Source organism: Manis pentadactyla, chromosome 5, assembly GCF_030020395.1.
Source record: "Manis pentadactyla isolate mManPen7 chromosome 5, mManPen7.hap1, whole genome shotgun sequence".
Classification (NCBI taxonomy): Eukaryota; Metazoa; Chordata; class Mammalia; order Pholidota; family Manidae; genus Manis; species Manis pentadactyla.
In genome coordinates, this window is record NC_080023.1 from 59,813,120 (window position 1) to 59,839,768 (window position 26,649).

General features: G+C 34.9%; 1 protein-coding gene across 6 annotated transcripts in view; it reads right to left on the reverse strand.

Moving 5' to 3' along the window:
- ANKRD17 (ankyrin repeat domain 17) overlaps nt 1-26,649 on the reverse strand; it is a 171,411-nt gene that overhangs the window by 34,300 nt on the left and 110,462 nt on the right. For 5 of the 6 annotated variants that reach the window (XM_036927555.2, XM_036927554.2, XM_036927560.2 and 2 more), the window contains 8 exons: nt 19,545-19,656; nt 19,247-19,392; nt 7,594-7,736; nt 6,808-7,021; nt 6,128-6,303; nt 4,961-5,123; nt 2,548-2,643; nt 1,100-1,216 (listed from right to left, as the gene is read on the reverse strand). In XM_036927555.2, coding sequence (XP_036783450.1) covers nt 1,100-1,216; nt 2,548-2,643; nt 4,961-5,123; nt 6,128-6,303; nt 6,808-7,021; nt 7,594-7,736; nt 19,247-19,392; nt 19,545-19,656 — 1,167 coding nt within the window. The remainder of the gene's footprint in view (nt 1-1,099; nt 1,217-2,547; nt 2,644-4,960; nt 5,124-6,127; nt 6,304-6,807; nt 7,022-7,593; nt 7,737-19,246; nt 19,393-19,544; nt 19,657-26,649) is intronic. The other variant, XM_036927556.2, reaches the window with a different exon arrangement.

Here is a 26,649-nt window from a genome sequence, read left to right on the forward strand (position 1 = left end):
AGTGGATCTGTTGCATTCTACTAGACAATGACTGCATTGGGGTATGGGTGGGGACTAGATAATATGGGTAAATGTAGTAACCACATTGTTTTTTCATGTGAAACCTTCATAAGAGTGTATATCAATCATACCTTAATAAAAAAGGAAAAAGGAAAAATGAAGAACCTCTGATATGAAATAAATTTTCCAGAAAATACTGTATTTTCATTTTTGAATTAGAATGTTTAGAATACTTTATATTTTCTTTATGCAAGGTGAAATACATAGCTTAACAAAGTCAGCAAGTATAATTAAAAAAAAAAAGAATGGACCTGACCCAAATAAAAAAGAGGTTGTATCACTGCATATCCTTTATAAATTTAAACAGCACCTGGTAAATTTTACAGCATTTTAACCCTTTTTTAAAAAAGACAAAATATGGCAGAATATATATTCTACAATATTCAATGCTAACCAGTTCTCTTCCTGCTATGATTACTATTTCTATTACATTCAAGAGCACAGAATTATTGACAGGAAAGGGGAGTAAAGGATTTATGGGACTGTACAAACAACATGTTGTTTGGAGTATTTTACTCCCATGGGAATAGATGGGAATGATGCTGTAGTCTGTCTGCCTAAGAAAGAAAAGTAAAGAATAAATCATCCATTTAAAAAATGTACTCATTGAACATTCCACCAAGTTGTATTTCACTAGTTGGTGATGCCTTGGTAGTAGTGCATTTGATATATCTGATAAATCTGTTGGCAACAAATTACAAGGCCTAGGATCAATGAAGTATGTGGACTTGGATGGGGATTAAGAGATCATTAGCTGGATAAACTAAAATTGACCTTTAGAGACTAGGTTTTCTGACTTCCAGATCAGCACAATCCCTACATTAAAATTTTTTAAATTTGATTAAGAAGAAAATTATTTTAATGATATTTAAAATACTCAGAATTCTCTCTACTACTTGAGCCAAACTTGGAGAGGGAACCATATACACAATTTAATGCAGAAACAAAAATGAAACAAAAACAACAGATTACAGATTTGGGGTAAAAAACCAGGAAGGAAATAATGTAGGTACTTTTCATATGTAAAGGTTATCATTACCTTTTCCAAGTCTAACTCTTCTAATAAAATGCTGGCATTTTTGTTTGCTTCAGCAGCCTGTCTATCTTTGGCTTGTACTATTGATTCCATACAAAGATGACACTTCTTCAGCATCTCCTAAAATGAAAAATTAAGATGTTTCCAGCCTCAAAAAACAATGCACATTTAGAGAGATTCCTGAAAACATGAACATATTAATTAAGGTACCTGAATGAACATAAGCAATAAAGATCAATGGCAAGGCAAAATAGGGTGCAAATAAAAATCTAGTTTAAATAGTATGTTTTTAAAAATACACAAGCACAAGACTCTACTGTTTTCTTCACAATAATATCCACTGACTGGTACTTTGGAAACTAAAATTATTCACTCCTGTAATTTGAATAGAAGAAATCATACACAGCAAACAGTTGTGATAACACTTATGTTTGCTAGTTAATGAGCTAACTGCCCACAAAGAAAACATGTTTAAGACATTTAAAAATACTTAGTTGTCAAGAATTGTTCTCAAATATTTAAAGAATTGTTGCTACAACTTCATGAGCAAGAACCATTCATGAAGATATCATAGATACAGGTACCTATACACTACTTATCTCAGTGATTTCATTCTCAGAACATAACTTTTTAACAGGAAAGTGGTATTTCCCTATTAAGACAAAAGCCTCATTTTTTATCTCCTTCCCCCCAAAAAACCCTAGTGGTATTATTTTCAAGAAATAGTGGTATCTACTGTCATAGAGGAATTTAGAGGTAAGAAAGACCGTAAATTAGCTATTAATAAAATCCATGGCAAAAAGCTACTCATTGTCACGTAATAATTGCTGAGGAAATATAATATAAATTCTTAGGTTTGTTGACCTCTTTGGATTTTCAGAGGCATGTCTTAGGATATTATTAAACTATTAGTATAAACTCTAAATCAAAATGCCACCAGGGACGATCTCAATTAGATCTCTAATAGAATTTATTTTATCCTCCCTACTTTTTTTGCAAAAATCCTAGCCAATTCATTCTTAAGCTGACAGTTACTTCAACTTTTTTTATATAATGTTAACATTTTCTTGCCCATGATTAGAAGCACTGTGTTCATTTTTGTTTAGGTATGGAAAAAAATCTATTGGGCTTACCACTCTCAGAATAGGTATCAACCTGAATAAACATATATATAGATTATAGCCCCAATGAATAACAGTATCTGCTTTAGATTGTTTAGTGTTTATGTAAAACTAAATTAGCTCAAGCAAAATTTAAAAAGTAATTCTACAACAGAAAATGTTTTCTTGCTTCATTAGGTAAGTAAATAATCTGAAGAACCTGTTAAATAGTATACTTCATTCCCAAATACTAGATAAATGAAAATTGCCATACACCATGTGGGATATATATATAAAACCAAATGGGATCCCTAGCTCACACAGTGAGATAAATTTGATCAATCATATTACCTTATCAGTGATGGTTGCTATGTATCTCATACATTCAGAATCTGATGGAAACTGATTGACTTCTTTGACTAAGTAGCGCACCACCTTCACATGACCCTAAAAAATAGATATCGATGTCAGATTGAAAAAAGGCTCTAACAGGATTCAGTAAATCTACAGTCTATCTTAACTAAATTCATGACACTGATGTCAAAGGAATCTAAGACTTAATTGGGTACTATTTGCACTGTAAATGAAAAGGAGACAGGTGTTGGTTCTAAAAAGTGAATCTACATTGTTAATTTTCATCCCACCCTCCAAAAAAGGACAGAATAATCTGAACTCAAATTTAAACCATTATGAATTTACAAAAAAAAAAAATCAGCATGAAGAAATCGGGGGTATGTCTGAAAGAAATAAAAAATACTCATCTTTCTTTTCCTAGCTAATTCACTAGATATGAGCATCCTGTTTTGGTTCTGAGCATTAAAAGAGTAGAAATAATAATTTTGTTCTTTATTTCATATAAAAATTGAATGCACAGCACTGTATTAGGTAGTATGAAAGAAATAAAATATACTTCCCTAAAGCATTACCTATGAATATACTACTCACTCTAACAGTTCATTAAGTTTAGTTCAAAATCTTTACACCAACTTTTAAGAGGCTCTCCATTTTGTGCAATCCACACTATTGTGCTCTGATGCAACACCTGGCTAATTATAGCCAGGCTGGATAAACAGCTGTTTAATATATTTCCTCTACTGCCTCTATTTATTCCTTTTCATCTGCATCTTTTAAAAACTATCCCTATTTTTTAATGAATAGTTCAAATGCCATTTGCATCATTCTTAATGTCTCAACACCACTACTACAGTATTTAAACTATTTATATGGGACAATTCGGAATTACATGAATGTGTGGACCTTATTTCCCTTATTAAATTACACCTTAAAAAAAAGAGTGACTGCTAAACTCTGTACAATGTGATATCCCAACCGTTACAATTGCACGTGCTAGGTACTAAAAAAATAGATAATGGAATACATACAAAAGAGTATAAAAGATAAGTATTGTTCTTAAGGAGCTAAGTTTATTTGGAAAGATAGGATATACGCACATTAAACATTAGAGTAGTAACAAAATATATATATATATATATAAATAAATAGATAATAAAGATAGTAACAGAGGTAGAGCTTCTACTACCTTTAGGACTTTAGATATCTCAATGTAAGCCCAAAAATGATGGGAAAAGGTTTTGTATCAGGGTAGATTCAAATTATACTCAAAGAATGAGTAATTTTGGAAAAATAAGCAAGGACACTGGCATTCTTGAGATGAGAACAAAGGTGACATAGACACAGTGACAAAGAAAAGACCAAGCTAGAAGACTCTCCACATTAGGGACTCATAATAGGCAATGAGCTCTAAGAGCACTAGTTTGTTGTGCTTTGAATAACAAACTTAAGATTGGATTTCAAAGGATACAGAGACTGGGAGACAGGAAAAGATTTTTGAAGAGGATACTAACACAGAGGGTGATCAGGAATATTAACTTGATAATGATATGCTAGCTTGCTTGGAGAAGAGGAAGGTAGACACTGAGAAAGTAACTGACTGGTGAAGAAAAAAAATACAGAGTCAGTGTCTAGGTGGTCTAGAACACCCATGGAAGAGGTGGTATAAAAAACAGGATTCACAGAGAACAGTAAGAGAAAAAGGAAAAGAGGATATTGTTCCAATTTACGTATTAACATTTTTCAATACGACAAAACAGTTTGGAATCTTCAAGGGATTTTATCTACATCTCTCAGAATGACAAAACCCAAATAGTAGTCTGGTTTTCCCAATAAGAAATTAAAACTGCATTTAAGAGATCAAACCCTTAAGTCAAATAACTTATACACAGCTCTCTGCTATGCACTACAGAAAGTTTTCTCTCACTTTCACAAACTTTATTTCTACTTCTGAATATAGTACAATTGTTAGTAGTTGCAAATACTGACAGTTGGGTTTTCATTATTTCATTAATTCTTTTCCTAATAAAAACCAATGTTTAAAAATAAGATCAATTTTAAGTTGAATTTTTTTCTGCTGTGCTACTATAAGAAAACACTCATAAACAAGTAATTAGTTACTCTTAGATTTACATTTTGTGAGAGACTAAGACTGCTTCTAGATTTTGAAAATATTACTTAGAATAACTTTTTAAAGTTTCCTTAGCTTGCATGTCCAATCTGGATAATATAATGGCTCTCTGGGATATCTGTATCTACCTTTCAACGTCACCATGAGAATCGTTACTTGCTCATTATTTTACAGTTTTCATCACTGCTGTAAAATCCTAAAATGAGTCTTTAGTGATCACTCAACTATGCACTTCCTAACCTAGGTGAAACATATCCAAATAAGTGAGGATGAAAGACTCACCTTTCTAAAAGCTGCCATAAGCGGAGTTATCTTGCGGTTATCTGCTGCATCCACATCTGCACCCGCTTGTACCAGCAACTGAACCACATCGAGGTGCCCACCATTGGCTGCGAGCCACAATGGAGTGTTCCCCTTCTTGTTACGTACATCAATGTGAGCTCCTCTAAATAAACAACATACATGACAAAAATCAACTATTAACTGTGAAAATATTCTGTAAAAGACAGGCATTGTTTATAATATTCAAGGACTAAAATACATTTTTCTCTCAATTTACTTTACAAAAATTTTCCACTCAATTTAAGCCATTGGGTTAAAAAATAGTATAAGTGCTTTTATTTTAAAAATAATGACTGCATAGTTCTGAGTTTCAAAACTTGAAACTGAAAAATTCTGAAAAATGTGACTTAATTTTGTGAAAAATAAAAGTACATCTGTTATATTAATATCATAATCAACAGAATAAACAGTAGCCAAGAGACACAAATAGTATCCTATGAGGCAACTGCCTATTTCAGATTATTTACACTTATGCATCTACTGTGTGGCTTCAGAGAAGAATGAGTCTAAAATCAACATGCAGGTTTAGCACTCAGTGGGCACCATGGTAGTTAGGACTCATGGTGACTAAGAGTGGCTGATGGTAGCTACTACTAAACATTACTGTGTAATATACCCTAAAAAGGTCTTTAAGACTGTTAAAATAGGAAATTCAGTTAGCAGTCAAGTATCTTTGCAAGACTGTCAGGCAACTTCTAAGTGACTGAAAGCAGAAACTACCATGGATCCTGTCTGATAAAGAACAAGAAAATAAAAAATGAAGGCTAAGATTATCAGACTTTCAAGACTTGGAGTAATATTCTTTGTAAGAGTCAAACTGCATGGGAGCTATGAATATGGATGACAATAGTTGGATATTACAAAGTTTAGCTTATTCTAGTATTTTGAAAGCATATATGCACAAGAAAGGAAGAAAAGTATTTCTGACAATGTAGCATAGCCCTGAATGGGTGGAAAATAACAGGGGTAAGTTTAAAAAATTTAAACATGCACTTATAGGTTACACAAGTAATCTCATTTGATTTTTTAATAGTCCAATTTGCACAGAGAGAATAATTATCAATAGCAACACTGTGTTCACACATGTGGGATATGGTAACATCATACCTGCCAATGAGAAGCTCACAGAACTTATAGTGCCCTTTATCTGCTGCTATGGTTAAAGCTGTATCTCTCGAAGATGGCACTGGGGGAGCATTAACATCAGCACCTTTATCCAAAAGAACTCGGCCCACCTCAGCATACCCACCAGAGGCAGCTTCCATCAGTGGTGTGAGGCCAGTCTAGGTTTAGTGAAAAATAAAAAACAGCACATAAAAGACCAGAAGAGCTGAAATGTTTGAGAACAACAATCAGCAGGAGCAATATGGTATGGTTATTACAAAAATTCACAACTAACTTTCAGCACCGACACTACTGGCCTGAATTATAGTGTGATCTACTGAAGATGATTCTAAACTAGCTGTAATTTGTTGGGAAAAAATTTGTGTAAGATGCAAGCACTTGGCATGTAACTGGCACTTGATAAATGTTCCTTCTTTTCTCTTTCATCACAGTGCATATTTCCAGCTGGTAACCCTAATATCATTATTACCTTCAAAATGTATTGTTGAGGTATCTCCAAGAGTTAATGTTTGATTCAATCATACTGAATGACTTCTGATTAAATATGTATCTAAGAGGTAAATGTTACTAGAAAATACTAAATTTATAATTAGCATATTGCTAATGTACACTTTAAATATCAAAGCAATAAATCCATGTGTAAATTTCAGACTTTTTCTTACCTTAGCTCTGTGCTCTACATTTGCTTTTCTATCAAGTAGAAGACTAACCACTTCAGTTCTTCCTTGGAAGCAGGCTAAGGTAAGGGCAGTGTTCCGATTGGTTTCTATTTGAGCATTTATGTCAGAGCCCATGTCTAACAGGAGCTTAACAGCAGCTGTGTGCCCATTCATAGCTGCTAACATCAGAGGAGAAATGCCCAATTTGCTACCAGTTCTGGGGATGGAGGTATGGGGAGAACAAAAGGAAAAATAAAAGGAAAAATACTATTTTAAATGTCCAGAAAAATTGCACGATAATATAGAATTATATTAAGATTTATGTAAGATGTTTTATTTGCAAGATTATTTAAAGTAATCACTTTTTTAAGCCCTAGGTAAGTCTGTAAGATACTATCAAGATACCACTACAAATTTTTTGCCACCCAATACTTTCTGCATCTCATTCAACATAATGACATAGGCTGAAATGTAATTATTAAAATTATTAAGTGACTAATAAGATAGATATTAAGATCCTATCCTAAATTATGTAGTTGCTTGCTTAATAAAAACTCATAATAAAAATGTGTTTACTTTTAGAACCATAAGAAATAGAGAAACATATATTTTCAAGTTCAGTGTCAACAGTTTGAAGACTTAAATAAAGTTAACCTTAAAAACCTCCAACAATTTGGATTGTAAATTTGTAATGAGGCATTTCCTAAATATGGCATTAAAAAAATGAGTGTTGTACAAATATCTTTAACACTGCACTCTTAAGGAGCTTGTAGAGAGAATAAAACTTGCCTGGAATTAATCTCAGCTCCAGCGTTTAGTAGTATTTTGATAATATTCACATAGCCACCAGAGGCAGCCAGGCTTAGAGGTGTGTAATCAGAAACATTCCTGTGCTCTTTATTTGCCCCTCGAGCTAACAACAGCTCCACCACCTGAGAAGAGAAAAGGAAAAAATGTGTTTTCTTCTTAAGGCAAGACCATTGGTAAGATGTCTATTTCTGATTTCTCTTTTTTTCTTGTTATTAAATAACAGAACAAGGGGGAAAGTCCTTCTTTCATGCTTTGCACAAAATCAGCCTCAAATGATACCAAGAGTTCTAAGAGCCAACCAAGAGATAGTTTCAAGTAAAATCCACTTTGGCATCTATTGATATGGCACGGTATGTTCATGAAAGATTTGGATCTCCTGTGTTGTGCAATGCTATTTTGGAAATTAGTATTTCTGTGTTATTCCACCACACAGTAGTAAAATAGAGTAAGATTTTTTCATTTATCCATGTGAATGTCTTTAAAACATTTTTTAAAACTTAGAATCAGTAATTAAATGTTAAAAAAATGGGAATAGGGGAGAGGGGCGGAAGATTGCGGCGTGAGTAGAGCAGCGGAAATCTCCTCCCAAAACAACATATATCTATGAAAATATAACAAAGACAACCCTTCCTAGAATAAAAACCAGAGGACACAGGACAATATCCAGACCACATCCGCACCTGAGAGAACCCAGCGCCTCGCGAAGGGGGTAAGATACAAGCCCCCGCCCCGCGGGAGCTGAGCGCCCCTCCCCCCAGCTCCCTGCGGGAGAAGAGCAGGCAGAGTGGGAGGGAGACTGAGCCCAGGACTGCCGAACACCCAGCCCCAGCCATCCGGGCCAGAGTGCAGGGTGCTCGATACTAGGAAAACAGGGCAGCAAGAACAGTGAGAAGGCACTGGAGGCTGGGTGACAGAGGACATAAGAAAAGCGCGCGACCAATATTTTTTTTTGCTTTTTTGCTGTTTTGTTTTGGCGAGCGCTTTTTGGAAGTCTTAAAGGGATAGGGACCCCAATACTAGGGAAACAGGGCAGAAAGACCGGTGAGCAGAGGCCTGAGGCTGGCACTGGAGAATAAAGAAAAACGAACGACCACCTTTTTTTTTTTTTTTTAATTAAAAACTTTTTTCTTCTTTTTTTTTTTTTTTTAATTAAAAAAAATTTTTTTTCTTTATTTTTTTTTTTTTTGGTGGTGGTTGTTTTGTTTTGGCGGGTGCTTTTTGGAAGTCTTAAAGGGGCAGGGCGGGTCACTTAATCCAGAGGTAGGGAATCCGGGACTCTGGGCACCCTAACCCCTGGGCTGCAGGGAGCAGGGAGGCCCCTTACGGAGATAAATAGCCTCCCAGCAGCTCCTGCTCCAACGCAACTCCACCACTTTGGAGTAGCTGCCGGAGCTAGGCCACGCCCACAGCAACAGCGGAGATTAACTCCATAGCAGCCGGGCAGGAAGCAGAAACCCTGTCTGCGTGCAGCTGCGCAGCACAAGCCACTAGAGGTCGCTGTTCTCCCAGGAGAGGAGGGCCACAAACCAACAAGAAAGGAAGTCCTTCCAGCCGTCACTCGTCCCAGTTCTGCAGACTATTCCTATCACCATGAAAAGGAAAAGCTACAGGCAGACAAAGATCACAGAGACAACACCAGAGAAGGAGACAGACCTAACCAGTCTTCCTGACAAAGAATTCAAAATAAGAATCATAAACATGCTGACAGAGATGCAGAGAAATACGCAAGAGAAATGGGATGAAGTCCGGAAGGAGATCACAGATGCCAGAAAGGAGATCGCAGAAATGAAACAAACTCTGGAAGGGTTTATAAGCAGAATGGATAGAATGCAAGAGGCCATTGATGGAATTGAAATCAGAGAACAGGAACGCATAGAAGCTGACATAGAGAGAGACAAAAGGATCTCCAGGAATGAAACAATATTAAGAGAACTGTGTGACCAATCCAAAAGGAACAATATCCGTATTATAGGGGTCCCAGAAGAAGAAAAGAGAGGAAAAGAGATGGAAAGTATCTTAGAAGAAATAATTGCTGAAAACTTCCCCACACTGGGGGAGGAAGTAATCGAACAGACCACGGAAATACACAGAACCCCCAACAGAAAGGATCCAAGAAGGGCAACACCAAGACACATAATAATTAAAATGGCAAAGATCAAGGACAAGGAAAGAGTGTTAAAGGCAGCTAGAGAGAAAAAGGTCACCTATAAAGGGAAACCCATCAGGCTAACGTCAGATTTCTCAACAGAAACCCTACAGGCCAGAAGAGAATGGCATGATATATTTAATACAATGAAACAGAAGGGACTTGAACCAAGGATACTGTATCCAGCACGACTATCATTCAAATATGACGGTGGGATTAAACAATTCCCAGACAAACAAAAGCTGAGGGAATTTGCTTCCCACAAACCACCTCTACAGAACATCTTACAGGGACTGCTCTAGATGGGAGCACTCCTAGAAAGAGCACAGCACAAAACACCCAACATATGAAGAATCGAGGAGGAGGAACAAGAAGGGAGAGAAGAAAAGAATCTCCAGACAGTGTATATAACAGCTCAATAAGCGAGCTAAGTTAGGCAGTAAGATACTAAAGATACTAAAGAGGCTAACCTTGAACCTTTGGTAACCACGAATTTAAAGCCTGCAATGGCAATAAGTACATATCTTTCAATAGTCACCCTAAATGTTAATGGGTTGAATGCACCAATCAAAAGACACAGAGTAACAGAATGGATAAAAAAGCAAGACCCATCTATATGCTGCTTATAAGAAACTCACCTCAAACCCAAAGACATGTACAGACTAAAAGTCAAGGGATGGAAAAACATATTTCAAGCAAACAACAGTGAGAAGAAAGCAGGGGTTGCAGTACTAATATCAGACAAAATAGACTTCAAAACAAAGAAAGTAACAAGAGATAAAGAAGGACACTACATAATGATAAAGGGCTCAGTCAAACAAGAGGATATAACCATTCTAAATATATATGCACCCAACACAGGAGCACCAGCATATGTGAAACAAATACTAACAGAACTAAAGGGGGATATAGACTGCAATGCATTCATTCTAGGAGACTTCAACACACCACTCACCCCAAAGGATAGATCCACCGGGCAGAAAATAAGTAAGGACACGGAAGCACTGAACAACACAGTAGAGCAGATGGACCTAATAGACATCTATAGAACTCTACATCCAAAAGCAGCGGGATATACATTCTTCTCAAGTGCACATGGAACATTCTCCAGAATAGACCACATACTAGGCCACAAAAAGAGCCTCAGAAAATTCCAAAAGATTGAAATCCTACCAACCAACTTTTCAGACCACAAAGGCATAAAACTAGAAATAAACTGCACAAAGAAAGCAAAGAGGCACACAAACACATGGAGGCTTAACAACACGCTCCTAAATAATCAATGGATCAATGACCAAATCAAAATGGAGATCCAGCAATATATGGAAACAAATGACAACAACAACACTAAGCCCCAACTTCTGTGGGACACAGCAAAAGCAGTCTTAAGAGGAAAGTATATAGCAATTCAAGCATATTTTAAAAAGGAAGAGCAATCCCAAATGAATGGTCTAATGTCACAATTATCGAAATTGGAAAAAGAAGAACAGATGAGGCCTAAGGTCAGCAGAAGGAGGGACATAATAAAGATCAGAGAAGAAATAAATAAAATTGAGAAGAATAAAACAATAGCAAAAATCAATGAAACCAAGAGCTGGTTCTTCCAGAAAATAAACAAAATAGATAAGCCTCTACCCAGACTTATTAAGAAGAAAAGAGAGTCAACACAAATCAACAGTATCAGAAACGAGAAAGGAAAAATCACGACGGACCCCACGGAAATGCAAACAATTGTTGGAGAATACTATGAAAACCTATATGCTAACAAGCTGGGAAACCTAGGAGAAATGGACAACTTCCTAGAAAAATATAACCTTCCAAGAATGACCCAGGAAGAAACAGAAAATCTAAACAGACCAATTACCAGCAACGAAATTGAAGCGGTAATCAAAAAACTACCAAAGAACAAAACCCCCGGGCCAGATGGATTTACCTCGGAATTTTATCAGACATACAGGGAAGACATAATACCCATTCTCCTTACAGTTTTCCAAAAAATAGAGGAGGAGGGGATACTCCCAAACTCATTCTATGAAGCTAACATCACCCTAATACCAAAACCAGGCAAAGACCCAACCAAAAAAGAAAACTACAAACCAATATCCCTGATGAACGTAGATGCAAAAATACTCAACAAAATATTAGCAAACCGAATTCAAAAATACATCAAAAGGATCATACACCATGACCAAGTGGGATTCATCCCAGGGATGCAAGGATGGTACAACATTCGAAAGTCCATCAACATCATCCACCACATCGACAAAAAAGAAAGACAAAAACCACATGATCATCTCCATAGATGCTGAAAAAGCATTTGACAAAGTTCAACATCCATTCATGTTAAAAACTCTCAGCAAAATGGGAATAGAGGGCAAGTACCTCAACATAATAAAGGCCATCTATGATAAACCCACAGCCAACATTATATTGAACAGTGAGAAGCTGAAAGCATTTCCTCTGAGATCGGGAACTAGACAGGGATGCCCACTCTCTCCACTGTTATTTAACATAGTACTGGAGGTCCTAGCCACGGCAATCAGACAAAATAAAGAAATACAAGGAATCCAGATTGGTAAAGAAGAAGTTAAACTGTCACTATTTGCAGATGACATGATACTATACATAAAAAACCCTAAAGACTCCACCCCAAAACTACTAGAACTGATATCGGAATACAGCAAAGTTGCAGGATACAAAATCAACACACAGAAATCTGTGGCTTTCCTATACACTTACAATGAACCAACTGAAAGAGAAATTAGGAAAACAACTCCATTCACAATTACATCAAAAAAAATTAAATACCTAGGAATAAACCTAACCAAAGAAGTGAAAGACTTATACTCTGAAAACTACAAGTCACTCTTAAGAGAAATTAAAGGGGACACTAACAGATGGAAACTCATCCCATGCTCGTGGCTAGGAAGAATTAATATCGTCAAAATGGCCATCCTGCCCAAAGCAATATACAGATTTGATGCAATCCCTATGAAACTACCAGCAACATTCTTCAATGAACTGGAACAAATAATTCAAAAATTCATATGGAAACACCAAAGACCCCGAATAGCCAAAGCAATCCTGAGAAAGAAGAATAAAGTAGGGGGGATCTCACTCCCCAACTTCAAGCTCTACTATAAAGCCATAGTAATCAAGACAATTTGGTACTGGCACAAGAGCAGAGCCACAGACCAATGGAACAGACTAGAGAATCCAGACATTAACCCAGACATATATGGTCAATTAATATTTGATAAAGGAGCCATGGACATACAATGGCGAAATGACAGTCTCTTCAACAGGTGGTGCTGGCAAAACTGGACAGCTACATGTAGGAGGATGAAACTGGACCATTGTCTAACCCCATATACAAAAGTAAACTCAAAATGGATCAAAGACCTGAATGTAAGCCATGAAACCATTAAACTCTTGGAAGAAAACATAGGCAAAAACCTCTTAGACATAAACATGAGTGACCTCTTCTTGAACATATCTCCCTGGGCAAGGAAAACAACAGCAAAAATGAGTAAGTGGGACTATATTAAGCTGAAAAGCTTCTGTACAGCAAAAGACACCATCAATAGAACAAGAAGGATCCCTACAGTATGGGAGAATATATTTGAAAATGACACATCCGATAAAGGCTTGACGTCCAGAATATATAAAGAGCTCACACTCCTGAACAAACAAAAAACAAATAACCCAATTAAAAAATGGGCAGAGGAACTGAACAGACAGTTCTCCAAAAAAGAAATACAGATGGCCAAGACACGTGAAAAGATGCTCCACATCGCTAATTATCAGAGAAATGCAAATTATAACTACAATGAGGTATCACCTCACACCAGTAAGGATGGCTGCCATCCAAAAGACAAACAACAACAAATGTTGGCGAGGCTGTGGAGAAAGGGGAACCCTTCTACACTGCTGGTGGGAATGTAAGTTAGTTCAACCATTGTGGAAAGCAGTATGGAGGTATATCAAAATGCTCAAAACAGACTTACCATTTGACCCAGGAATTCCACTCCTAGGAATTTACCCTAAGAACGCAGCAATCAAGTTTGAGAAAGACAGATGCCACCCCTATGTTTATTGCAGCACTATTTACAATAGCCAAAAATTGGAAGCAACCTAAATGTCCATCAATAGATGAATGGATAAAGAAGATGTGGTACATATACACAATGGAATACTACTCAGCCGTAAGAAAAGGGCAAATCCAATCATTTGCAGCAACATGGATGGAGCTGGAGGGTATTATGCTCAGTGAAACAAGCCAAGCGGAGAAAGAGAAATACCAAATGATTTCACTTATCTGTGGAATATAAGAACAGAGGAAAAACTGAAGGAACAAAACAGCAGCAGAATCACAGAACTCAAGAATGGACTAACAGGTACCAAAGGGAAAGGCACTGGGGAGGATGGGTGGGTAGGGAGGGATAAGGGTGGGAGAAGTAGGGGGGTATTAAGATTAACATGCATGGGGGGGTAGGAGAAAAGGGAGGGCTGTACAACACAGAGAAGGCAAGTAGTGATTCTACAACATTTTGCTATGCTGATGGACAGTGACTGTAAAGGGGTTTATAGGGGAGACCTGGTATAGGGGAGAGCCTATTAAACATAATATTCGTCATGTAAGTGTAGATCAGTGATACCAAAAACAAAGCAAAAAAAAAAAAAAAAAGGGCAGTTCCTGTGTGGTAACCTCCAACGAGTTCTACACAAGGGTATAAAGGGCATATAAAAGTGTAGGCAAAGGGTCTGTTTGTGTTTATACAGAGGATCAAAGCCTAATTGGGCTACCCCGAAAATGAACTAAGATACGATATGAAAAAGAACTTCCAACATCTGCACTCTCTGGAAGACTCATGCCAGAAGATGATCATCAAAAAACCCCAACAAAGATCCATGCACTGCTACAGCTGTAGATGCACTCATCCCACCAGTTCCTGGACTTGCCATGGGAATGAGGAAGGAGATATCTAAGCTGGCCTGTGCATACAGTAAAACAACAAATTTGACTGGATCTATACTGTTGGAACTCAACCAAGAATTTGGAGAAGTGAAAATTGTAGCGCTCCAAAGTCTTACAACTACAGACTATTTACTGTTAAAAGAACATATGGCATGTGAACAGTCCCCAGGAATGGGTTGTTTTAATTTGTCTGATTTCTCTCAGACTGTTCAAGTTCAGTTGGACAATATCCACCATATCATAGATAAGTTTTCACAAATGCCTAAGGTGCCTAACTGGTTTTCTTGGTTTCACTGGAGATGGCTGGTAATTACAGATATGCTTTGGTTATGTAACTATACTCCTATTATGTTAATGTGTGTGCGCAATTTAAGTAGTAGCTTAAAACCTATATATGCTGAAGTACTCTACAAGAAGATATGTCAAAGAAATAATCAATCTTCCCATGTTTTCTTCTGCCTGCTACTTCTATAGCTTTTCTTCTTCCTTCCTAATTACAACCCTTAAATAGAATTCGTGCCTCATATCAAATTTACCGAGTATCATAATTCTTCCAAGTGGTAAAGATACCTCAAGACAAATGCTGGGCATAGAAGCCACAGGGCATAAATATGCAAAGAAGTAAAAAGCTAACCTTTTCAAACAATAAGGCTTCTCTCTCACTTACCAACTTCACATTTCCCTGTATGGCCCCGGAAGATGACTGGTTAGCCAGAGACGGGTAAGATTCCTCAAGGGAGGAACAACCTAAGACAGGCACAGTCGCAGGGGGGCCATCAGGTGAGAAATTGGGGATCAACAGAGGTGAGGCTTAGAACCTCACCCCCCCTGTTCTGAGAGAAATCTTCTGCATACGTGGATGTTTTATTGCCCTGGTCTAGCTTGGATTAACACATAGTCTACAGGCACACACCTGATCATCTACATTTGCTCTCTTACAACACTAAACTATGTTTTCTACCTTTATCTTGTATCTACCTACCACTTCAGCATTTTATTAAAAATAATAATAATAGAGAGAGAAATATGATATCCACATATAAATCAAGTATAAAAACCAAATGAGTATTCATATTTGAACTGACTGTTTAGAGTTCATAATGCATGAGCAAAACCGAAAGTTTCTGTGATGACTGCCCTTGTACTGTTCACTATGTAACTTATTCATTATGTAAGAATTTGTCCTACATGTAAGAACTTGTTTGTTATGCCTCAGAAGATTGGAGACTGACAAAAATTAGGCTTGGAGTGGATTAATGATTGTGCATTGAGCATTGACTCCCCTATACAGAATTTTATTGTCGTTAACAACCATTTGATCAATAAATATGAGAGATGACCTCACAAAAAAAAAAAAAAATGGGAATAAAGCTAATGCTTATTTTTTCCCCAACATTTAATTATGAAAATTTTCAAACATAGAAAAATTGTAAAAATTTACATATACTCACTATCTAGAGTGTACTATTAATATTCTAACACACTCTATTACATGTATTTGTCCATCATTTTTTGATGCACTTCACTTGGTAAATTGTAGACATCTGCAGTTACCTTAAATACATCAGCATGTATTTAAGTAGACTATTACTTGTTTTCAGTATTTTTAGGTGAAATCTGTAATCTGCAATAAATGTTAAAAACTTGAGTATACATCTGCTGACTATTGACAAATGTATAAATCTAATATAATTTAAATCTGTTATTTACTCATGCCTCTTCCCAGCCAATCCCACCCACAGATTATTAGCTTCATCTATCTTAGATGTGCATATAAATTAATCACATAATGTTTGAGAGTCATTTGTGTGTATTGTATAGCATTCCATTATAGGATATGCTATAGTTTATTCTCCTACTGATGAACACCTTTGCTTTGTTTCTAGTTTTTAGAAATTTTGAATATAGTTGCTATGACCATTCTTGTGGAAATGTATTTTCACTGCTCATGAGTTCCACCTAGTAGAATTTTTGGGTGTATGTTTAGTTTTATAAGCAATCACCAGACCTCTTCCTAAACTGGCTGTACTATTTTTACTCCTATCAGCAGTGAGTGAGTTCTGGTTGCTCTATATCCTTGGTAACATTTGGTATTGTCATTCTTTATAATTTTGGCCATTCTAGAGAGTATGTGATAGTACCCCATTGGGGTTTAATTTGAATTCCCTGATAGTTAAAAATTGTAAGTGACTATTGACTATTCATAAATCTTTTGTCCATTATGCCATTTAATGCACAAATCTTTGACTCAGGTACTAATAATTTCTCCTTTTTATAAATGTGGTATAAGAGTTAAGAAATTAAGGATTGCTCAGATCATAGCTCTTCCTTGGCTTTACTATTAATAACATATCCTAAAATACTGGGAATTACCAAATAAATGGTAATGGATGGTGCATTGTCTTACATATAAGTTAAAACTTTACTCATTTGAATAAAGCTGTGAACCATTTTAGATATAACTCTCTGTCCATCATTTTTTTAGTCATGTGACAAGGTAATAAAAATAAGACCAAAAAATTGGCATTAGACTATTTTATTTTACAAAGAGTCTCTCAAGCAATAAAACAGAAATCCAAGGATAATTGACGTTCTCTCTCTCAGAGAGAATGGTTTCCCAAAAAGTAACAAACATTCAATATGAAAGAAATCAGAATGTGATTTTATAGTAAAAATAACTTTTCCAATGCTTTACTAATCATTCGAAAGTACTTAACTGTTCTAATGACACCAAATCAAAGCAAAAGACTATTATAAACAAAATTATTATTCTAAAAGTCTTGTATAACCTATACACTATTATATAACTTCTATAACTCACCTGGTTATATCCTAATAAGAATATATAAAGATTACATATGATCTAGGCTTTAACATTGCTTTGAAAAGCAGGAAATCAACTGATTTTGATTCAAACATTTGTTATATGAAGCAAGTATTTCAAACTATACAATGATTGAAAATTTCACAAGTGAAAATTTTGTTGTCTCTTACACAGAACATCTCTAGTAACAAGTGCACCTAACTATCCACACATACAATATCTACTCCAAATGTAAAGCAAAAATTATCAAATTTGCCACAGGAAAAACTGCACCAAAAAATAATTATACCTATATTATCACTAGATTCCAATTCTTTTTAATCCACAAAATAAAGGATCATAACCCCTATCGTTCTACACATGAACCATTTCATTAGATTTCCCATTCTTTCTATGCAGGAATTAGTCTCTTAAATTTTTATTTATTAGTTTATTAAAAACCATAGTGGATTTACTGATTAGAGTTCAATACCTGATGGCAAAGGGGTGGGGAGGTCAGTTTAAAATATACAAATAGGGAGGCAATAGTTCAACCAGTTCCCTAATCAGAGTACTTTAGATATGATATTTCAGGAGGGATACTGACAGTGGGTAGAACAGCCAGGTTAAGGGTTTGGAAAAGATATTCTCAAGGTAACAGTCAAAAGATCAGGACAAGTTTCACATACAGAATAGGTGGCTGCTGAATAGATAGACAAATGTATGAAGGTACAAGAGGGTATAAACCTCTTTCCATCGGTTCAAAGAACAGAATTAGGAATAGTGGGGAAACTCAGAGAAGGCACACTTCAGGCTGGATAAATAGGAGAACTTAATAATAATTAGGACAATGAAGAAAAAAAAGATTTTTAAGATGAGTAGTAAACTTACCTGGATCACTTAGGAGGCTTCCTAAATCTAAGATTCAATGACTCCTTAATTGAGAACTTGTCAATCCATAGAGACAGCATGACTGGCTACTCAAAAGCCTATATCCATTGTATATAGGATTGGATTTTTAAAAATTAGGTTATCCAGCTGATTATTAAATTCCAGAAGAAGACACACAAAGGGGGGTGTATAAAACTATAATTTCTGGTCCTACACCTGATCACAGAAGCTGTTCTATCTTCCTTAAAAAACTAAATGTTCATATAATCTTATCTGAGAACCTTTTCTCCAGCGGTGAGGAATGGTGGGAAAAAATTACAAGACAAGAGTCCTCAGAACACTAGAAATCATACACTCTTAATTCCATGCTAATCTTACATGTAGAGAGAAACAGAGGCTCTCTAGAGCCTAAGCACCTTTCATGCTAGGTACTATGGGATAGGAAGAGATGGATAATAGGCCCTGCTTATCAGGAGCTTACTGATTTGATTTGGGATGTCTAAGGCATTTGCTTAGTATGAATGCAAGGCTATTTTATTTTACAGAGAGTCTCTCAAGCAATTAAGGATTCCTATGGAACCCACAGAGCAGTTGCCATGGCAGGTACTACTTTTAGATAAAAGGAATAACAAAAATGATTTTTCTAACAAGATTACCTTATGCTAACATCAATACTTGTCCTTTTGCTAATAATAATTTCAGTTACCTCTGTGTCAAATCTAAATGTCAATCCGTCATGCCTATAAAATCAGATATGTTAAAGCATATTTGCTAAACAGATGGAAGAAAAAAATAACACTGGGAAAAACATTACCTCCTGCCTTCCCCCAGAGCAAGCCAAAGATAAAGGTGTGTCCTTGGTTCTTTCTGACTGGGCTTCAATGTCTGCACCATTGTCTAACAGTATTTCTACGACACCAACATGACCAGCTGTAGCAGCCAAGATAAGTGGAGTAAAACCTGGAAAAAATAAAGAACTTCTCACTACATGCTAAACAAAGGAACACTACTGACTTGCATTATATCTAACCATCAAAACATGGCTGGAAGTCACATTTCTACACAGAACATAAATATTCCAGGGGAAAAAAATTAATAGAAGGAGGCCCTACCTTTCTTGTCTCGGTGCTCAATACTAGCTCCTCTCTCTAGCAGTGTTTGTACCAGTTCCTCATGACCACCAGCACAGGCAAGCGTTAGAGCTGTGTCATGATTACTCTCAGTCTGTAAAAAATTAATTTGTTGGTTATTAATTTTAAAATGTTTACATCAATTACATGATATGTACATAAATCAAATACACACAGACACATATGCCCCACTCAACTGTTTCAAACATTTGGATAATAAGTTGTTTTTCTCCATTAGTGGCCAACTTGTGATTTTTTTAAAGGCTATAATAATATTTGAACTTTATGGACAAGTCTTAAAGAAGGCATGAAGAAAAATAGTATGATTTTTCAACAATATGTTATATACACTATGTGATTAAAAGAAATGCTGCGGACTCACTTTCATTTCTAGCCATTAATGGAGTAGCATAGACAAGGTTTATCTTCCTATCTCAAATGACTAAAAAAAAGAAAGGATACTATATGAAATGATGGTGGTTAGAGAGTGCATAACAGTGATGTCTCAGGACAGAAATGAGTAACTCAACTCATTGCTAGAGTTTTCAGGGTGCAGTGAGGGGAGAGGCATCCAAACAGAGACTGGCAGTCTCTCTCAGTTGAGAAGACAAGATGGCTAGAATTCATGGGGCAGACTACTGGAGAAGAAAGCACTACATAAAGAGTACTCCAGAGATCTGCAGAGGGTTCCCAGATGAATTCTGATTGCACATGTGTATAAGGAAAATTTTCCAGAGTCCAGGGAAAGACCATCAGAGGGATCAGATTGAACAACACCCAGAGATTACACAGGACCAGAAGTAGTTTGGTTCCCACCAGAGTAAAAAGATCTCAAAATACACAGGATGGATTATCAAGCAAAATTTAGCAGTGGGACCAAATTTGCTATGCTGAAACCATCTAAAAAAACTGAAAAGCAAACCTTGAGATGAAAAAATTTGTTTCTAATTAACTTAACTTTATTAGAGAACCCCCAAAATACTTGAAGGAACAACAAAAATACATAATATACAGAGTATAAACAATTTATTTCTGACTTCTGCTAGTGACAGTAACCAATATTGGATTTATCAGTGGTCATACTCTATCATTGTTTAAATTCTTATTTAGTAAACTAAGTCCTCATACTTTTTAAGTACTCTAAACTTGTGCTGTCCAGAAAAGTTAACTACTAGCAACAAAGGGCTACCAGTACTTGAAATATGGCTACTGTGACTGAGAAACTAAATGTTAAATTTTATTTAATGTTAATTGAAATTAAAAAATTGATAATTAGGTATTGGGAAACTTTTCAGTATGTCTAGAGGATCTTGAGTAAAAGAACCTACTTTTCACCTGTACATTTAATCAAATCCAATTGCAAATCAAGCATTTGTAAGTGAAGTCCAATTGAGATACATTCTAAATAGGGTGACAAACCATCCCAATTTGCCCATGACTGAAGGGGTTTCTAGTATCAGAGATTCTTGCTGCTAATATCAGAAAAGTCCCAGGAGAACTAGGCTGATAATGATCACTCTAACTTGCAAGTATAACATACACACTGACATCTGAAGACTCATATTACGAAATAAAAATGTAATGTATTAAATATCTTAGTAATTTTTCTGATTGCATATTTAAATAATATGGATATATTAAGCTAAATAAAATATATTCTTAAAATTCATTATACCTATTCTTTTTGTTTTTAATGTAGCTACTAGAAAATTTAAAATTACATCTGGGTATTACATTATTTTTCTATTGCAGGCCGTTCTAGGCTATCTTCCCTTATTTTTATATTTGCACCTCTAATATGGCACTTATATCACCCATCTTCCTTATGCTAACATTAGGTATATGTCTACCACCCTCGGGTTGATAGATTCCTGGAAGGTAGTGAACATGTCTTATTCATGTTTGCACTGTCCACCTACGAGTGATGCTTTGCTTGGAAACAATACATGACAGTTAAGTTGAATGTGTGATAATAGAAGTAAAGAGACACAGATTCAAAGACTATTACTAATAAAACAAAGGACTATATATATGAAATATCTATTTATTTTGTTTTATATATTTACATATTTATTATATTCATGTAATGAATAGCAAAAGGAAAGGCATATTCTTCTAGAAGGTTAATAACACTAAAAACCAAACCCCATTACAAAAAAAAATGAGTAACAAGAGACAAAATGTAAAATCGATAGAGTCAAGAAATAAGAAAAAGCCTACTAGTCAGTGATGTAGGAGACCGCAAAAACTGCTCTGCAGAAGAGGCTGGCAGAGAGCAGAGCTACTGACTGCAGAGATCAGGGATGGCCACAAGGGAGAGATGCACCAACTACAACAATGGAGAAGGACATGAATACTTAAATGAGTGACAGCTCTCATTATGCTGTATTATTTGATCTTCACTTCAGATTTGTAAGGAAGGAACCTTTATGTCTGATTTCAGAGAAAAGGACACAACAGCTCAAAGGAACAACTTTCTGATGGTCACATAACTAATAACTAATACGAACTGGCTTAAAAAAAACCAAGAAGATCTTGGATACAAAATCCTGTTTTCCCCATTACATCAAGATTATGTGCCTAAAGGCACAGCTGCCTGAGGTCAGTATAATGTTAAATCTTATGTGCTCTCTACCTCAGTGTCTAGACAATCAGTAGAAGAGTCAACTTTATGATGAAGTTTATGAGGTTTCTAAAAGTCTTCTGGGGTTTGAAGACTAATTTAGGAAAGTAGTGCCTATATTAAATAGAGAATGAACAGACAAAATTTGAAAAAGCATGGAAAATTTTAGTGGAATATTGCTTTTTTCCCCACATTATAAAACATCAATTCAACTGACATCTATTAAGCACCTTTTATATTCAAAGTACTATGCTAGGTACTGCAGTGTACACAAAGATAAGTAAATACAGTCCCTGCTCACTAGGAACTTACTGATTACTGTGTAGGGAGAATTTATGTTCAAAGTATGAGAAAAATATAAACAATGTATTATGAGAGGTGAAGGTAAAAATATATGTCAGGGAAAGGAGAGCAGGTCAAATTTCTTGGGGATCTTAAGAGTGGGTAACTTCATTGTATTTGCATTAAAGAGAAATGAAATTTTATGACAAGCTTTTTAAGACAATAATGGAAGAATTTAAAGATTCTGATGTAAGGCTTTCACCTCCCCAAATATACACCTACACAATCCCAAAATGGTAAGAAATATTATCCTGATTTGCAATACATCAAGACACAAATTACTAGTAGTAGAAGTTTTGGTTAAAATTAACAATGACTGATAAAGTACAGAAAATGAAAGATCTGTTGGACTTGACTGCTAATCAAGGAAACAGTGGTAACAACAATACTGATGATCACTTTCTGGAAGGCAAAGTACTTCCCTACAGTCATGTTGTAGTATACTGGTTAATAAGTTACATTCTTTGTCAAATATCTAAGAGAAATTCGAAAAGGAGAATTATGTCCAGAGCTTTGTTAAGAGCTCATCCAGGTTTATGTTCTAAAGAAAATTTTCATTTTGTCAGTAAAACCATAAAATATACTATTCTGTACCATAACAGATGTTGTTATGATGATTGTGGCTTACAAAAATTAAATAGTGTAAATATTCTGTAAGTTATCAACATGACTATTCAATTTTGTAAGACTGAAGAACAAGAAGGAATCCTAAGACAGATGCAATATAAAAGGAAAAAGCAACTTTTATTGAGCTGGAATGCAAGTGAAAAAACATACCTGAACTGTCTGTAAAAAAGGAAATATATCTATTAATTACGTCTAAAGTAGTTAAATTACTTTGAACACCATTAAGATTTAAAGTGCCAAACTATTTTTAGACCTCTATATCCTACCTACTCCCACACATATCATTCTTTAGCCATGTTAGGGGTTACATATAAGATTAAAAAGGACAGCACTTGAGGGTATTTAATAAAGGAGAATAATCAGTAAAATAGTAAATAACCTATTTAAAGCAATTCATATAAACAACTAGAATGCACATGCATTTTGAAGTAGAATGCTTTCATGGCAGCATATTACAACTCACTATTAACTCATTTTTCCTGGTCTCCTTCATTTCCTGTTAAATCATTGTGATCACAAAATTAAATAACTGTACTGTAAAACCAAAAGGAAGAGAAAAATATACAAATGATATTTATACCATTAAAGGTAAGACATAGTTTTACATACTTTATAATTTCAGTCTTGGTATATAAGTTAAATTCAATGTCTATTCTCTTTAAAAGACAATAATGGGATATACATAATTATTAAAAATAGGAAAAAAGGCAAAATTGCATTAAGGAAGAATTTATTTTTCTCATTTTTGAGATGTAATAAAGTAAGTTATTCCAAGACCAAGGAAAGCCCTTAGAAGTTTGAGAATAAAAATGACAAGCAGATCAGAAATAAAAGAAAAACATGTGATAAGAAACAGGGAGGGAAACTGGACCACAAGTTTTTATAATCCATGAACAGAACAACTGGTTCTTTCTTACTTTTAGTGGATATTATAGTTAATAAAAATTTCACACAATAAAATAAGGAAATATCTAATTAATTCAGTGCTATTCAACTCTAGCCTTCAATCAGAGTTCCTTTTCATATAAAACAGTGGTTCTTAAAAATCTCTACATGATTCCAAATTTCTGGACCATCAGGTAATATCTGTAATATCATCCAAGCAAAATAAAGATTATAGCAATGCTATCCAAAGGAATAGAAAAACAGTCCCACATAATTCCTTTAAATTATCATTTACTGATGTTTCCTAAAATAAATATTTCTAACAGTACAGTATGTGATATTAATCTTAGAAATTTTGAAAATATCCAGATAAACTTGATACAGTACAACTGCTACATGAGAGGTGGAGAGCCTGTGGCACACACTTACACACAAAAGGTGATTTCTAGTTATATCACATAAACCCTATAAAAAGGAACCTTATAAAGAATGCACTTACCTTCAACATTCTTCAAGGTCCAGAAATTAAACATATGATTCCTGCTAATTCTTGTTAAAAATATTAGTTTCTGACTATAATGATCAATTAAAGAAATTTAAAGTATGACCCTTTAAAGAATCATTAGCATTTTTAAAAGAAGACTTAATTTAATATACTGCCATTTAAAATATTAACACTTCTTTTGTTCTTCCTTAACAAAATTTAATGTGAATATGTGGTATGGTTAAGGAAACATGATGAAAAGATGCAAAGATGAAAGACAAGATACTTTGCTATCTAATTGGTGGACCCATTTTCTATAATCTAATTTACCAGGCTAATATAATTCAAATTCAATGTTCACACTTAACACAAAAACTGAAAAACAGATAGTTTGGTACAGTGATTAAGAGCATAGATTCTGGAGCCAGAATGACAGAGTTGTTTGAAAGCTGGCTACACCATAAATTAGCTGTTGGACAAAGTAGTTAATATCTCCAAATCTCACTTTTCTCACTTGTAAAATAGGAATAATAAAGGTACCTACATTTCAGAGGGTCATTATTAAGATTAAGTTAAAGAAGTCACTACTTGTAAAGTGTTAAGAATGTACATGTTAAGTCTTGTTAAATAAAAGAAATATACAATTATTAGAGAATCTTTCAAAAGACAGGAAGAATCTTGGCAATAATTTTCCATCATTTCACTTGTCTATCATGGCACAGTGCTGGCACACATAAACCAAAATATCCATTATGTAAAATCTTATGGAATTTTTATTTTAGAATCTAGAAAAAAGTTCAGATGGAGTAAAAATGATCTATACTTTTTCCACTCTAAGTACCTGCTTGGTATCATAAAAACTAGTGATTTAAAAATTAACGCCAAAAATTAAAGAAAAATGGTAACAATTATTTCTGAATATTTACTTTGTATTATGTTTTCCAAAGTAGTAACTTCCTAATGTCTAAGCAAGTATAGTAAATTCCATAGAAAGTACTGTAAGTCATGTTAGACCACTAACCCAATGGAAAAACTTTGATGTAGAGACCAGATAAAGAGATTTTTAAAGAGCCCAGTCAAATCTTCATGTCTACTACATTTAAAATTTCAGTAATTTTAAATTATAAAAGGACTTTTAAAGCATTTATATGTAACTTTTCAGAAATTATGTATAACAGAGTGAATGTTAATTAAGTGGTACAGTCAGATAAAATTTCAGCATCATTACAATTTAAAATTCAATAAATTCATTATACTTGGAGGAACTTCTTTCTGTGGCTGTTTTATTTAAAATCATTTTTAAAGGAAATCTTTTTATATTTTGGTGAAGTTTTTATTTTTGTTTATGGATCAAAATTCTTGATCTCACAAAAACTAGTAACATACTTCTCATTAAAACATAGCCTCAAGATTGGAAGAAAATAATGCAAAATTCAATACCAAGTTCAATCCAGTTCTACAATGCTATCAATATTATATGTAAACACTGTTTTTCATCAAATTAATGCTTCTTGTTTTTTTTTCCAAAAAGGCTGTTTAGTTTGGTACTTAAGGGTGCCTTTGAAGTCAAATCGAACTAAGTTTGATTCCCAGACCCATACTTCTTAACTAAATGAAGTGATCATAAGCAAAACGCTTAGTCTATTTCTTAGCCTTGGTTTCTTCATTAGGTAAATGGGTGTTTAAGTGTAGCAACCCTGTATGTGTAGTCTGAAGATTAGATTAATTCCTTGAAAACAGTCTCTTAAAATTTTAAGTGCTCAAAAGAGAGTTTCCAATAAATATTTGAGAAGTAATAAGAACAGAAATGAAACTCCTTTTTTACAGTATTATCAAGAAACATTTTAATGAAAAGGAGGCTTCATTTTCAATAGGTTAGGAGTGCATGCCAATAATGATCCAACAACACATACACAGCACTTCGTGAAATTCAAGTTTATAAAGAACTGATCATTTACTAAACTGTTTTATAATGTTTATTGCCATATCCTCACCCTCATCTGTTCCCCCTTCCAGGTATTAATCAAAATACAAAACTAAATACACTGCAAACATTTTTCAATCCTGAAGGTGGCTGTGTATGTACCGTTACCTAGCTTAGAAGACTCAGGCCTCCTGGCGTTTGT